This window comes from Schistocerca piceifrons, chromosome 2 (assembly GCF_021461385.2).
Source record: "Schistocerca piceifrons isolate TAMUIC-IGC-003096 chromosome 2, iqSchPice1.1, whole genome shotgun sequence".
NCBI lineage: Eukaryota > Metazoa > Arthropoda > Insecta > Orthoptera > Acrididae > Schistocerca > Schistocerca piceifrons.
Window position 1 is genome coordinate 696,704,862 of NC_060139.1, and position 16,287 is coordinate 696,721,148.

A 16,287-nucleotide genomic window follows, 5' to 3' on the forward strand; every position below is an offset into this window, starting at 1 on the left:
AGACTGAAAGGACAGTTGGTGATGGGACAGATCAATTCCCCCCCCCCCCCCCTCCCAATCCCTCCCACCCCCCAACCCTCACCCCCTCTCTCTCTCTCTCTCTCTCTCTCTCTCTCTCTCTCTCTCTCTCTGACAACACACACACACACACACACACACACACACACACACACACACACACACACACACACACATATTTTTACTAATGCAAACAATTTTGAGGCCAAAAATATGAGTAAAGGTGTGTTCTTATGTTGTTGTTGTTGTTGTTGTTGTGGTCTTCAGTCCAGAGACTGGTTTGATGCAGCTCTCCATGCTACTCTATCCTGAGCAAGCTTCTTCATCTCCCAGTACCTACTGCAACCTACATCCTTCTGAATCTGTTTAGTGTATTCATCTCTTGGTCTCCCTCTACAATTTTTACCCTCCACACTGCCCTCCAATACGAAATTGGTGATCCCTTGATGCCTCAGAATATGCCCTACCAACCGATCCCTTCTTCTAGTCAAGTTATGCCACAAATTTCTCTTCTCTCCAATTCTATTCAATACCTCCTCATTAGTTATGTGATCTATCCACCTAATTCTCAGCATTCTTCTGTAGCACCACATTTTGAAAGCTTCTATTCTCTTCTTGTCTAAACTATTTATCGTCCACGTTTCACTTCCATACATGGCTACACTCCATACAAATACTTTCAGAAACATCTTCCTGACACTTCAATCTATACTCAATGTTAACAAATCTTTCTTCTTCAGAAATGCTTTCCTTGCCATTGCCAGTCTAAATTTTATACCCTCTCTACTTTGACCATCATCAGTTATTTTCAACCCCAAATAGCAAAACTCATTTACTACTTTAAGTGTCTCATTTCCTAATCTAATTCCCACAGCATCACCCAATTTAATTCGACTACATTTGATTATCCTCGTTTTGCGTTTGTTGATGTTCATCTTATATCCTCCTTTCAAGACACTGTCCATTCTGTTCAACTGCTCTTCCAGGTCCTTTGCTGTCTCTGACAGAATGACAATGTCATCGGCGAACCTCGAAGTTTTTATTTCTTCTCCATGGATTTTAATTCCTACTCTGAATTTTTCTTTTGTTTCATTTACTGCTTGCTCAATATACAGATTTAATAACATCGGGGACAGGCTACAACCCTGTCTCACTCCATTCCCAACCACTGCTTCCCTTTCATGCCCCTCAACTCTTATAACTGCTATCTGGTTTCTGTACAAATTGTACATAGCCTTTCTCTCCCTGTATATGACCCCTGACACCTTCAGCATTTGAAAGAGAGAAAGCTTTTGACAATGTTGACTGGAATACTCTAAGTCTACAAATGCTAGAAACGTAGGTTTGCCTTTCCTTAATCTATTTTCTAAGATAAGCCGTAGGGTCAGTATTGCCTCACGTGTTCCAACATTTCTACGGATTCCAAACTGATCTTCCCTGAGGTCGGCTTCTACCAGTTTTTCCATTCATCTGTAAAGAATTCGTGTTAGTATTTTGCAGCCTTGGCTTATTAAACTGATAGTTCGGTAATTCTCACATCCGTCAACACCTGCTTTCTTTGGGATTGGAAAATTCAAAGCAAAACTTGTGTGCTACAACAAGCTACAATGTGGTGCACTTTTCAGTTAAAACCATTAAGAAGATTCCAAACACTGGAGATCAAACTTGAGTAAACACCAAAGTAAACTATAATTATCAGTTACATAAGTACATGAAAACATAAATCCACTTGCTGTTATTATTACCACCACCACCACCACCACCACCACCATTAACAAAAGAGTTTGAACATATAACACATTCTGACATTACCTTGTTTGTTTATCAGAAGTAACAGCTCCTCTTTCTCTGTCAGTTTTATCACTAGGGCCTTCAGCATAAGGCTCATTAATTCCTGCAACAATAAAATTTCACTGATGAATATTTTTGCATTTATTTTCAATTTGCATAAGAAGCTTGTTGTTAGGAATTACAAGCAGTAAATTCAGCTGAGCCCTCACAGAACAATTAGGTTTCATTTGATGTATTCAATCTATGTTATACAAATTTCATGTAAGCTGACAGAAGTTCTTAAAAATCAACATATACTTACAAAACAATGTAAATGGAAAACTTGTCTCACAAATGTTTCTATTAAACCTGTAACAATGATGTGCTCTTTCACTCTGCAGTTAGATTTTTGCATGTCTGTTTCTCTCATGCACATCTTTCAAACTATGCTGATAACTAAATTTTGGTAGATATCTAACACAGAATTTCTGCCTAGTACTTAGGCTCATGAGGCAAAATATTAGTACTGCTGATAGATGCATATAAATGTTTGTGACATTATCGCAGCTTTTGGAACTATTAGTTTCTTCCTGAGGGAGGACAGAAGGATAACTTGGAAAATGTTAGAAAAGTAGAGCAGGTCATTCAGTCTCAGAATGAGAGGGAACCACCTAACAGTTAAGCTCAGAATATGTTCTAAGATTCTACAACAGATAGATGTCAATGATTTTGGATGGTAGTTTTATCAGTCACTCCTGCTAGCCTACTTGCAGATGGACAAATACTGGGCAGCTTTTTCGTTTGAGGATCTATGGTACATTATAGTGAAAAGAAACAGCAGTATTTTTTCCAGTGAACTCAAAAAATGTTGTTTGTTGCAAAGTGCTGCACTCTTTTTTGAACAATAACTAAGAATGTGTGCATAACATGGAGATTATGGACATTTTTGAGTTCACTAGAAAAAATACTGCTGTTTCTTTTAAATAAGTCCTTGCTGTAAAATACAAATTGTGATTTATTGAAATTAAGAGCCTTTCTGTTAGCCATGAACCAAGAATGGGAGAATAGATTCTCTCAAGAAAATTATTTTCTATACTATCCTGTTCCTGTTGTAAATATGTAACAATCTTATATCATCTGCATGTAAAAAGATCTTAAAGTTATCTGATAATGTTGAAGTGCAAGTCATTATAGTGTATTCTAGTACAAAATCTTGTTATGTGACAGTGTTAAACAACCATCGGCTTCCGGCTGCTCAGATTAGACTGAAACCAACTGCATGTCTTACCACTAATTGAAAGATTCCTAAATTGTTTCATAGAGTGTGTGTGTGTGTGTGTGTGTGTGTGTGTGTGTGTGTGTGTGTGTGTGTGTGTGTGTCGACAAAGGCCTTTTTGGCCAAAAATTCATTTTGGAACAGTATGTTTGTTGTGCCTATGTGTGAATCAGCATCTCCGCTACACGCTGAGTAGCAACTATCCATTTCATAATATTGTTATTTGACAGGAGTTTCATTTCTCAAATTTTACATCATCTTGTTGCTCACTCATCATAATTTTCTTGTTTTTATTATTCCACTTGGTTTTTATAGCCATTATGAGGCAGCAAGGCATAAGTTTCCTTCCCCTCCCCCCCCCCCTTCCCCCCACTTCCAATCACCCATCTTTGGGGTATGTCAGATCAATCACTTCTTAGATGCTTGTGCTCTCCTTTTCTCCCAATAGTTCTTCATTCTATTCTTTCTTTCCTCCTCTGATATCTGAATCGCCTTTTCCTGGTGTTGATCTTAACTTGGAATCTCTTAGTTTTGTCTTTGGTCACAGTATTTGCTGTACCATTCTTTACCATGACTTTGGTAATCTGGAGTTTCTATAGAAAACTTGTTTGTTACTTTGGAATTTGGGACCCATGACCTTCCTCAAAATTTTCCTCTCCTTGATTTCCAATTTCTCCATTTGGCCTTTCCTCCCCATGACTAGTGTCTCTGATGCATAGAGTGCTTCCAGCTTAATTACTATGTTACAATACCTTATTTTGGTGTTCCAAGAGAGGGCTTTCTTATTGTATGTGTTTTTGGTTTTCTGGAAAGCTAGTTCCATTTTGCTCCTTCCTGCTTCCATTGCTTTCCCTTCAAGGTTGTTCCATTCAATCCATTCCCCTAGGTACTTGAAACTCCTAACCACCTCTATTTTTTGGCTCCTACTTTAATTCTGTTAGGAGTATCTAGTATATTCATCATAATCTTCATTTTTTCATAAGAAATCTTAAATCCTATCTTCCCTGCTTGCTCTTGTAACTCGACGATTTGTTTTTTAGCCTCCTCCCACATTTCTGAAAAACATTGCCATGTCGTCAGCAAATGCCAAACACATAACTGTAATTCCTTTGTTTTTTTTGTTCCAAGTCTTATTCCCCCTCTCGTTCTTGCATTCCATTCCCTCACAACCTTTTTGAGTGCACAGTTAAACAGCAGGGGTGAGAGACCACCCCTTGTCAGACCCCTGTACTGATCTCAAAAGGTTCCAGTAGTTCATCCATGAATCTAAATTTAGAGGACGTATTCATGAGTGTCTCCTTTATGATGTTTAGAATCCAAGCAAAACTACTCCAAAATATTGGACGACAACTCTCTGTCTATGGAATAGTAAGCTTTTTGGAAGTCTACAAAAGTCACTATATACAGTTTTGCCCTCTGCTTCTGATATGCTAAAATGTTTCTGAGGTTTAAGATCTGTTCAGGGCGGGATCTTCCTTTCCTAAACCCTGCTTGATACTCCCTAACCTGGCAACTCAACTGGGATTCTCCTCTTTTTAGTAAATCTCTGGACAGTATCTTCCACAGGGAAATCCCTCTATAGTTATTGGGACCAGATTTAGGACCTTTTTGTGAAGAGGTTGTATCAGGGCCATTTTCCATTCCTCTGGAATGATTCCTTTCTTCCATATCTCCTCAAAAAGTTTCTGGAGTAAGACAATTGCATTTTTGCTAGCATACTTCCCTAATTCGGCTGTTTCTGGTTTTCCACTGATGCCTTGAAATTTTCCATATGATTTAGTATTGTCTGGATCTCACTTACAGATGGGGGTTTAGAGTCTAGTTTGGGGGTTTAATAAGTTTCCTTACTAAAACTTTTTTTTTTTTAAAAAAAAAAGCCTTTGAAATGTCATGGATATCTCAACAATTCTTCATTCAATTCACAACCTATATTCAGAACAGCTTCTCCACCATCATTTTCTTTCCATGAAATAGACTGTTGAACAACCATTAACATTAGTTCCTTAATCTTTTTTTCAATAACAATATGGAATGATGAGATATTAAACTTATCACATAATAGTGCTTCCTGATAATGAAAATGTTTTTCTGAATGTCTAATGAGCATATATTTTGGGTTATAGAATGATTAATATTCTAGGCCTTAGATACCATAACAATTTAGTAATTACAAATATCTTTCATCAGCTTCTTACTGTGTCCCTTATTTTCCAGCAACTCTATAGGTTCATCATGGACAATTCATCTTTCACTCTTCATTTCCCCAGAAAAATCTTCTATAAATACAACTGACTTATTTATGTTGTCATAACTTGTTTTGTGTCTAAAGTCACATGATCAAACACTTATCATCAAACAGCTTAAACAGTTGTAAAAAGGCCACAAAATTTGGAAATGAAGGCCAAAATTACATACACTCATTGAAACCAAGCCATAAGTTGACATGACACTGACCATTACATGCTGGAGTCAGGCCACATGTAAAATTAAAAGCTTCCATCACTGGTCAAATGCTGTTGTCAACTGATCAGGGAACACACAGAATAAGATACTGTAATTCTGACTGTTATGAAAGTAAGTGATAGTGAGCAAAACACAAAACTGGGGGAGTGGATAAGGGTGGACTAAGGAAGTTATTTGATGGATTCTAATCAATAAGGAAAGCCCAAGATTATGAACTAATAAAAGGTGGGTAAATGACAATACAAAATGTGTAGGAGCAACATAGATACATACAGCTGAAGACCATAATGCATGAGAAAACCTAGATCAGGTCTTCGTCCATCTGTGGATAACAAGTTTGGCATTTAAGTTGGTATATGCACCCTTCCTGGAATTTCTCTCTCTTGGATGTTAGGTCATAAGGTGTTCCATTTATGTTGACCACTCAAATAACTTTTTGTCAGAAGCAAACTAAAAAGTGTATCAAACAAATGTGGTTTAACTACCAGTGGGACATTGACCAGCACAATTGTCTTTCTCGTAACTTTGTTCATTATGAAGATATGAACAGTAGTAAGTCTCCACATTCCAGATGTACATTTTCTCGTCTTCTTATGACATTTGAGGAAATGGGAAGTTTCGAACTAAGGCAACACAATCATTGTAGAATTTGCATACATAAAGCTGCCAAAGTTACTGCTCCAGCTTCATTTGCAATTATTGCACAAATGACCAGTATGCATCTTCCTTGTGTTCCCATTTGTTTACTAGAAAACAATATATCCTACTGAAAACTTTTGTAGCCCCAAATTGAAAGGGCATCAATTTTGCACAGAAATACCTTCTTAGAAGTTAAAAATCATTTCAGCCATTTAGCCGGAATCGGTCGTTAAGGATCAGCGACGTTGTTTACCAACTTGATGGAAAAGTGAGTTATGTTCATGTTCCAATGGTTGCAACTCAAAAATGGCTACTCCAAGTGAAAAGTGTGAAGCATGGAAATTGTAGAGCATCAAATTTTGTGTAAAATAATATACTAAATTTTAAAATTCACTCACTCATTTACAAAGATACAAATAAAAACGTGAAAGTATTAATTGTGCTAAAATCCTGCTAAGACTTTTTGTGAAGTCATATTAAATTTGAACTCCAAATCATCCACATTCATCCAAATGTTCAAATTTAATTGCAATTACAGTAGGTACCGTTCTTCATAGGTATAAGCTCTATGTATTAACACCAATTACCATTCCAGCCCACAATGATGATAAATAGGTTTAAAAAAATCAAATGAAAGTTTTATTAACAGAAAAATACTTCAGCTACAATAAAAAACTGATGAGAGATACTTTATACATTCTCTAAGCAGTTCTGTATTTACATTAATTTGCAGTTTACTTTTTTATATTTTCTGCATTTCAGGGAAGATGGCTCCAAGGAGAAAATGTCATCGTCCAACTTGCCTCCTTCTGGCACGGGATCTAAACTGCTTTCCTCCTCGATGACGTCAATCTCATCATTGATTTGTGTCGAATCAAGGAAGATGTCCTCTTGTGTTAGATAATTGAGGCATGAGAGCTCCTTACAATTGTTGCATATAGCCAAGCACTTTTTAGACACTTGCCTGATACTGAACCAAGCTGCTTGGCACCCTTTCTTGCACATACAGGATATTGTGTTCAGCAGTTCCAGCGCAGTAGTGGGTGGATCATTGCAAGGGGGCTCAGACTGCTTTTTGGGGTCTTCCATCCCCATTTCAATGAATCCCACTAATTGTTGCTCCAAATCTGAATCTGCAGGTATATCCTGAGAGAGTGCTGATGAGCAATGGCTTTGGAGGGAGGCAAACAAGCCAAACTGAATGTAGCTTCCTGGCAGATGCCACACCAAGACTTGAACTCAAGACCTTTGACTTTTGCGGGCAATTACCCTACCAACTGAGCTACCCAGGTGTGACTCTGACTCATCCTTGCAGCTTTACTTCTGCCGGTACCTCAACCTTCCAAACATCACTGAAGTTCTCCCATGAAACTTGTAGAACTAGCACTCCTGAAAGAAAGGATATTTTAGAGACGTGGTTTAGCCATAGCTACAGCCACAATAACCTTTCTTCCAGGAGAGCTAACCCACAAGTCTCGCAGAAGAACTTCTTTGAAGTTTGGAAGGCAGGGGACAAGGTACAGGTGTAAGTAAGGCTATGAGGATGGGTCATGAGTTGTACTTGGGTGGCTCAGTTGGTAAAGCACTTGCCCATGAAAGGTAAAGGACTCAATTTCGAGTCTCGCTCTGGCACTAGGTTTTAATCTACCAGGAAGTCTCATATCAGTACGCATACCTCTTCAGAATGAAACATTCTTTCTTGGAAAATCCCCCAGGGGCTGTGGTTAAACTATGTCTCTACAATATCCTTTCTTCCAGGAGTGCCAGGACTGCAAGTTTTGCTGGAGAACTTCTGCGAAGTTTGGGAGGCAGGGGATGAGGTACAGGTTAAAGTAACGCTGTGAGCATAGTTAATGTGTTGTGCTTAGGTAGCTCAGTTGGTACAGCACTTGCCCACAAAAGACAGAGGTCTCAAGTTCGAGCCTCAGGCCAGCACACAGTTTTAATCTGCCAGAAAGTTTCATATCTGCACACACTGTACTGCAGAGTGAAAATTTCATTGGAGAAACCAAATTATAGTTATTAATTTTTGATATATCTCTCTGGAAGAGTTGCAGACAAATTTCCTCAAAAGGTCTGGAGCTGCCAGCCTTGTACATGTGCACAATGAACTTCACTCTTATGTCAGTGACCTTATCAGGAGTGGCACTGGGAACCATGAAGTCTGAGATGAAGTGTTGGATGTTTGCATTCTTTTGAAATGTGTTTATAAATTTGATTTTGCTCTGTTGAAAAAATTCAGAGGTGGAGACACAGTCACTGAAGGCATGATGAAATGACACATTATTTTTGGCTTCTCCAGAGAGTTTAGAATTGTTGGGGGTGTAAATGTATGTGTCTTGGTTCCATTTTTCCAGGTTTAATAAGGAAGATATTGGTGACAGGTTCTTCCTGCTCACTGCTATTAGCTATGTGATCATTCAGCAGCACCAAAAAAATTAATATCTTCCCCAACAATGAAGACACTGTCTCACTGTCTTGATTTTTCTATGGATGTGCCAACAGTCAAGGTGTCTGCCACCTCAATGGCCTGCTTGACTCGATACCCTTTACCACATAAATCTACTGTCAACATTGAGATAAGACATTCCTTATTGAATTTGTTTGCTAAGAAATTTTCTTTTGGCATACTTTGTGACATTGTCCCATCAAATAAAACAGAAGTGGATGACACAATACAGGCTCTTTAGGCACATTCAGCAGATTTTATCCTCTTCTCAGCTCCCTCCTCAGGGCGTCCATCAAACACTATGGTGCAACTGGACCCAAAGTGGTTTTTGGCATAGTTTGTACTTTTCAAAGATGGAGGAAAACATTTCATTAGTATTCCACAATACTTGGTGCAAGACAAACCTACCATCAAGAATTAAGACTGTGTTGCTTCTGATTTTAACACTGACTGAATTAGACAGTTTAAAGACGTTTGATGTTCTTGTCTTTCAATTGGTCTCTCATCACCAAAAAGAGTTCGTTGATATTGAGCTAACTCCGAGGTGAAGTGTAGGGATATGGGGTGCCATAACAGTATGATGTTGAAGCTGTAGGTTTTGCGTGAACATTGAAAGAATAATTACCAGTTCCCTTTTGTTATTTTTTTCCTTTTGCACTGTGAATCTTATGTTATTCTGTGACTTGTTTATTTCTATATGAAATTTATCTGTTCTTTCTTTTGGTTCATCTGGTAGACAGATAGTGCAATGTATATGTGCAAGTGTACAGTTTTGTATTTTTCTTCTGGATACAAATAAATAAAGCAGTCATCAATCTGAAGACTGTTTTGAATACCACAATGATTTAATAGGCATGGTCCTGTTGGAGGTGACATGTGGTTGCCTTTCTGAACTGACTTAGCCAACCAGTTATAGAGGGGCTTACAGTTTAACTTAGATTCCAAACAAAGGTGTAACTTGGCATTTTTCACATCAACAAACATTGCCAGACATGAAAGATGTGATAAGTGGCAGATAAAAAACCTAGACTGACCAATCAAATCCGAGACCATTGGTTTTTTAATGTGGCATTTCACCACTGAGCCACCAATAACTACTGTACAATAAGTTTGGAGTTCACTGAGTGCAGTGCGAGTCAAAAACTTGTGTCAAAAGTAATGGTGCTGTAAACCAATTTCATCAAAACATGAGGCTCCTACCAAGGACTGTGTAGTGGGTTCACCTGAAAAGGACCTGGAAATAATCAGATAAGATGTGACCACACTAAATTAACTGACAGGCTGAAAACAAAAATGAAAAGTAACAGAGCAGTAGAAAAAGACTGTGTGTTTGTTAGCCCAGAAATTAATTCAAGAAGGAAGGATCTTAGATAAACTCTTTACAATGAATAGATTAGAACTGTTGACAAGAAGATAGAAATGAAACAAACTTGAATAGACCGGTGGAGTATAAGCATTGGCTGTAAATAATTTTTGGCAAGCAAAATGAAAGTAAACAGGTGGGTGAGAAGCAGACAAACAGCATGATTGATGAATTATGCATTGTGTTGGGCAGTCATGGAAAGGGTTTCATGCATAAACAGCCATGCAAATATGAAATAATGATGAAATCTTGCATAAAACAGAAAATAACTGAAAATGAAAAGTAAATTTAAAATAACGTTTATTGTAGTAATAATGCATGAGATAAGTTTCTAAAGTGTGGACTGCACAGAAAAAAATTATGGGAGAGGAAAACATCTAAAGCAATATTACAGATGTGAAGATTTTAATACTCCAGTAACATTGCCTGCAGAGACACTACCTGTTGTGATGAACCAATATAGGGCATGGGAACCAAACACTGAAAAAATGTACTTGAAAACAAGCTTATGGATATCTAATGATGAAAATAGTCAGCACTACAAATAAAGATGTTTTACAGAAATTGTACTACTGTAGGTTGATCTTTTTACACATATCTTAGTGTATTCTGGTATGAAATTGTACTACAAACTTTCATGCAAACAGACTCCTAATTCTACAAATGCCATCGGATACATTGCTGAAATCTCCTCAAGACAATTCTACAGGAACACATTTAAAGAATTTATTATATTATACATACATTACACAATTTTATTTGTGAAGAAAACTGCAGTGAGCAATTAAATTGTGATGTGCATGAGTACAATACAAGGAAAAGGAATGACCATTGCACAGAAAGCAAAGCTATACAACTAATGGATAAAGATCCTGTAAATGCCACTGAATTATTTTCAGTAAGCTATCTCAGCCCTTTAAAGCAGAGATTGAAAAGATAATTTGAGAAAGAAATTAAAGTGTTTTCTAAATTTCTGCCTGTCCAACAAATAGCACAAAGGAATATTGGGAAACCAGTAGGATGGCTACATCTTACCAAATGGTAAGCTGGGACACAAGTACAGAAAAATACATGAAGTACTGTTTTAAACGCAAGAAAGTTCCTGCTGCTGAAGTATTTTTATGATATTGTACAGGGTGAGGAAACCAAAACCGACTAAGAAAATATTTACAAGAATGACGTGGAACTGACCCTTGTTAATGAACAGATCTGCCCGTTACAGAAAATGCTGGAAACTGTGATTTCAATGCACCAACCTGTTACTGTGTGTCATCTGCACATGTATAACTCCTGTGTGCTCAGTACCTAGTACGCTACTGTGTGATTACATCTGACAATGAGTGAGAGAAACAGATGTGTTAAGCGACCAGCAGAGTGCAACTCAAAATAGTGTTTGCAAGAAAACAATGCAAGTTCATTGTGAGCATTATGCAAAGTACAACTCATGGAAGATGTGTGCACATCTGTTTGCACAAGAGTTTTAAGGCTAGAAGCGTTTTTGTGAAACCTCCAGCAAAGTTTGCAACGCACAGCACTGCAACAATGTCATGGTGGCTATGGCCAGCCGCATGTCAACCTTATAAATATTTTCTGTGACAGTTTTACTTTGCCCAATCTGTATATTTAAATCTTTTTTCTGTCTTGATATAAATAAATGCTTGTGGTATATGCAGGGTGTCTTATTTATTATAACCACCCCAAAGAACTTTTTGTCCAGAAGCATAATAAAAAATGTATCAAGCAAATGATGTTTAGCTACCAGGGGTACATTAACTATAATGAGTGCCTTTCTTGTAACTTCATTCATTACAAAGATATAAATAGCATTCTTTTTTTAAACAGCAAATAATAGTTTTTATTCAGTCATCTACTTCCTCTCCTGAAGATCTGTCCAAATATGTATCCCAGTGTACCATTCACATAAACCTGATTTTGTTAAGAAGCGTACTTTGAGACTCCTGTACAGCGCATGTACCCGGACTAACATAACTTGTCCACTTACTGAAGCTTACAATAAATAAATGGAAAGCAGGGGTAATGCACACCATGCATTCAGTCAACTGTCTTCAGTTGAAAATTTGTGTGAGTACAATGCACACCAAGGAAGAGAAAGTAGAAATTCTACTCATCCATGGAGAACATAAGTTAGCAGAGCAGCAATTGCAATGATGTTTCCATATTTACAGTATGGATACTTGTAGTACTTTTAAACGATATCGTCCCTCTTATGCCAAAACCACGGATGTGCCAAAACTGCAGTTTTCAATTTTCTTCTTCCATGTTATGACAAAATGTCAAATGAGTTACCTTGGTGCAGAGCTGTTCTGCAGTGATCTGGCACACCCCTGCCAAAGCTGTGCTTCAAGGGCAGAGAGAAAAAAGTGCCACAGCAAGTGCCAAGGGAAAAAAACCTCTGCAACAGTCTGGTCGGGTAGTAAGAACAGTAGCAGTTTCTTGCTATCTGCAACAGATCATGCAAGGGCAAGATGGTTGTTAGTTTTGGGTATCGTGCAGTGCTCGGTACCATTGTCATAGCTTAGGTCGTCATGAAGAGAGTCAGTCCTTTCAAGGAAGGGTACTGCTGGGCTACGCACCTGCAAAATCTCCAGAGCCAGCTGCAGTGTCTGTACCTGCAACAGCAGGCTCCTGCTAGTATAACAGCAAAATACATAAGGAAGGCCTACTTCCACAGGTCTCTCTCTAAATGCTTCAGTCATGCTGCCGATGACTGATAGCAGAACACACATTTATTTGTACGAGGAATCCACTTAGATGAAAGGGGCCAGTTCAAGACCATCATTTGGTGCCCTCTCCCTTCCTCCTTTTCCCTTTGTTCACTCTCATCCATATCAGTTTTCACTACTAATTGCGAAATACACTGCACACAAATCTTACACAAGTGCCCCTTTCATTTTGGCACCCCCTAGAGGCCTTTACTAGTTGTGATATGCCCTGTATACAAATTTCGCAGTTGTTGCACCCCTGGTGCCCCTCTCAGCTTGCCACCCTAAGTGGCCGTTAATAACTGTAATATGTCGTGTATACAAATATTACAGTTGTCGCGTCCATGGTCATGGTGCCCCTCTCAGCTCGGCACCCCAAGTTGTAGCTTGTGTTGCCTGTGCCTTAAACCTGTCCTGTAGATCCGTGGTCATCAATCTTTTCTGCATAAGAACCAATACTGACATTGTAGGGGGACATCTCGGGCCGCATACAAAAGACGGGTAAGGAGCAGGAGGGAAGGGGGGAGGGGGGAGGGGGAGGAAGAGGCTGCTGGAATAGAAATTGAATTTTCACAAACATATGGTTATTGATATAAGCTTTCAACTGACACATTTTGAATCTACATTTTATAACGTATAACCCCAAATATTTTTAAGTGAAAAAGAAAATAATGTACTAGAACCATATGCAACTTTCTGAAGGCTTACATAGTGAGCAATTTTCCATACTGAAGTGGTAACTGTGGCTAATGCCATCACAACAGGATTCAATGTTCATTTTTCTGATTCCCAGGCACATTTTCTAACTCCGTCTTCAGGCCACGAGTGGCCTACTGAGACCATCCGGCTGCCGTGTCATCCTCAGTGGAGGATGCGGATAGGAGGGGCATGGGGTCAGCACACCGCTCTCCTGGCCATTATGATGGTATTCTTGGCCGAAGTCGCTACTATTCGGTCGAGTGGCTCCTCAACTGGCACAAGACTGAGTGCACCCCGGAAAACAGCAACAGCGCATGACGGCTTGGATGGTCACCCATACAAGTGCCGACCACGCCCGACAGCACTTAACTTGGGTGATCTCATAGGAACCGGTGTAGCCACTGCGGCAAGGCCGTCGCCCCCAGACACATTTTCTAGGTGTCTTATTGCCTTGCTATCTGAAAGAACACCCGGCAGCTACAGCAGAGCATTTTCAATTAAAGATTTTTGTGTTAGGCCAAATATAACAGGACAGAGATGGCTTTAAATAATATAAGTTAGTTAATTTAAAATTTTCACAAGCCATGGAATGGGGATGATAGCTTTGGACACAGAAGGGTTTAGAAGTCAATTTTATTTGTTGTATTATGTGTGTTTTTTGGAAATTACTAACTCTTATTGGAGTGATACCTTGGCCACTTTGCCGGACAAGTAGTGTGGCCAATTTTCCCGATCGGGCTCCATGTCAGTATTAGTGATCCACATAATAAACTATCAAACTGAAATAAATAACAAGAACTATAGTTGTATGCAAACGACGCTGTTATAACACTGATATTGTAAAATATTATTACTCTTCAGGTAAGTGAGGTAACAAGAATTATATAAATGACTTAACTTACATTAAATAACTCAAAAACAAAACAAAAAAGTGTTTACTATAACGTAACGGAACAAGCTTCCTCTGTCAATCTCACTGACAACTATGGCGATTCACGTCGAAACTAGTGTGATCACTTCTCGGTAGGAAGCAGCGCCGTTCAGGGCAAAAAATACGCAATGGCCACTTCTCGTCCTGGCCACTTTACCACACCTTGCCCTACCGATCTTCCTATACGAATTATTATTGCAGTATGAGACACGATCACAAATCTCTGCTAAATGTCTTGAACGTAATTTTCCTTTTACTCATTCCATCGTATTACAACAGCCTTCATTTTATTGCACATTACGTGCTACGAACACGTACCACATTTGAAGAGACCGTTTCTATAATGTGCATTCAAGATCCCTGTTACTCCCGTTTGACATTGTACCACAGCAGCTGATCGGTGCTAGTTGCGCACTCTCGTGACTTGTCAATGTTGCAAGACAAACAATAAAATATTCACCCTCTCACTTCCATTAACTCTGCAGTGCCCGCGCTCATACCACTCCGCCTCTTACATAAGAGACAAAGTTTACTTGGCCCGCAGCCGAATTCACCAACCTCAATTAAAATTAAGCAGATCTTAAAATATTACTGTCTCAGTAGGTATTTTTGAGTGTTATTGGGCAAGGAAAATACACTCTTAAGATTTTAAATTCGGCTGTTAATTGCTTATTATTGTAAAATACGGCTGAGAACATTGAGCTGCACTAATGCAGTACTGATTGGGGCCGTATGCGGCCCGTGGTTTGACGACCAGTGCTGTAGACGAACCGATTATATCAACAACTCCCCTAATATTATTAACCGTACATTAAATGCGTGGGTGAGATGTGTCTCTCAGTGATGTTTGTTGCAAGCTTGCTGTGTGTTGATTTTCGGAGTCGCACCTTTCAGTAGCCGAACATTTATTGTTGATGTTCGTAGTGTTTGTTACGGCGCCAATAGCATACTTTTGTTTCTATCAGCAGTAGCGTGTTTGGATATAGTTTCAATTGTATGTCAAAACGGTGGAAGACTGGGCTGGGACGACAAAAGATACGACTTTATATAAGATTATTTAAAAATATTCTCGTTGATTTCTTTGAATATCATGTATGACAAAATTGACTTCTGAACAAATTGTTAGTAGCGCGTACTTGTTGCAGAATTTGAAACGAACTAGCACACATTTTTGTAATGTCTGCTTGTCTCGGAAAAGAAATAAACGCGAAGTACAGAGAAAACAATAACAGCTATCCAAACAATAAAACCATGTTTTTACTGCTGCACATAACTTCTTTAAAGTATTCCAAATTCGTTAACACATCTTGTCAATCTTCAGGTTTTGCAGAGTTGCACTCGATCACAAGTTGCATTTTTCTGGTTTTCCGTTTTCAAAGATCTACGGTTGTCGCCAAGTATAGTTTTCTGCCAGGAAAAGCTCCTCTCCACATCACAGGACGCCACATGAGCACATTTTAAGGCAACGAGAAACCTGAAGGTCAATTTTAGTTAACTGTATTCAAATGTTGCTTTCCCAGAAAGACTGTCACCGATTTTGCGCATTGTAGAATATCCAGGATTCGCTGGATAAAATTTTGCAACTTGTTAATGTTGTCTATCACATGACTGCGAGCTCGACACAACTCCCTCTGTATGTTTAACAATATCCAGGGTGTCAAACAGTTGAGTACCAGCAGCTTCCCATCTTGATACCACTGAAAAGTTGGCGTTGATGTCTATGTTTCCAAACATGGTATCTTAATTTCTGCACCTGTAGCGGAACTTTCCAATACATTTCCTTATCACTGGAAATTAATTTGTCCACATCAGAGTCATTTGATCGTACCTCTTCTGTGTAAAGCATGTGCGAGGCAAGTGACAGCCACCATACTGGAGAAGAGAATCTGAAGCACCTTGGCTGTTTTAGCTACGTATAGAACTCCATACGTCACTAGCAGCAAAACGTTGTCTCTC

The 16,287-nt window shown here is 38.8% G+C and overlaps 1 protein-coding gene across 2 annotated transcripts in view; it reads right to left on the reverse strand.

The window, feature by feature from the left end:
• Positions 1-16,287, reverse strand: part of LOC124776304 (sodium/hydrogen exchanger 9B2-like) — a 101,226-nt gene that overhangs the window by 48,465 nt on the left and 36,474 nt on the right. For both annotated transcript variants that reach the window (XM_047251233.1, XM_047251234.1), the window contains exon 2: positions 1,831-1,912. In XM_047251233.1, coding sequence (XP_047107189.1) covers positions 1,831-1,912 — 82 coding nt within the window. The remainder of the gene's footprint in view (positions 1-1,830; positions 1,913-16,287) is intronic.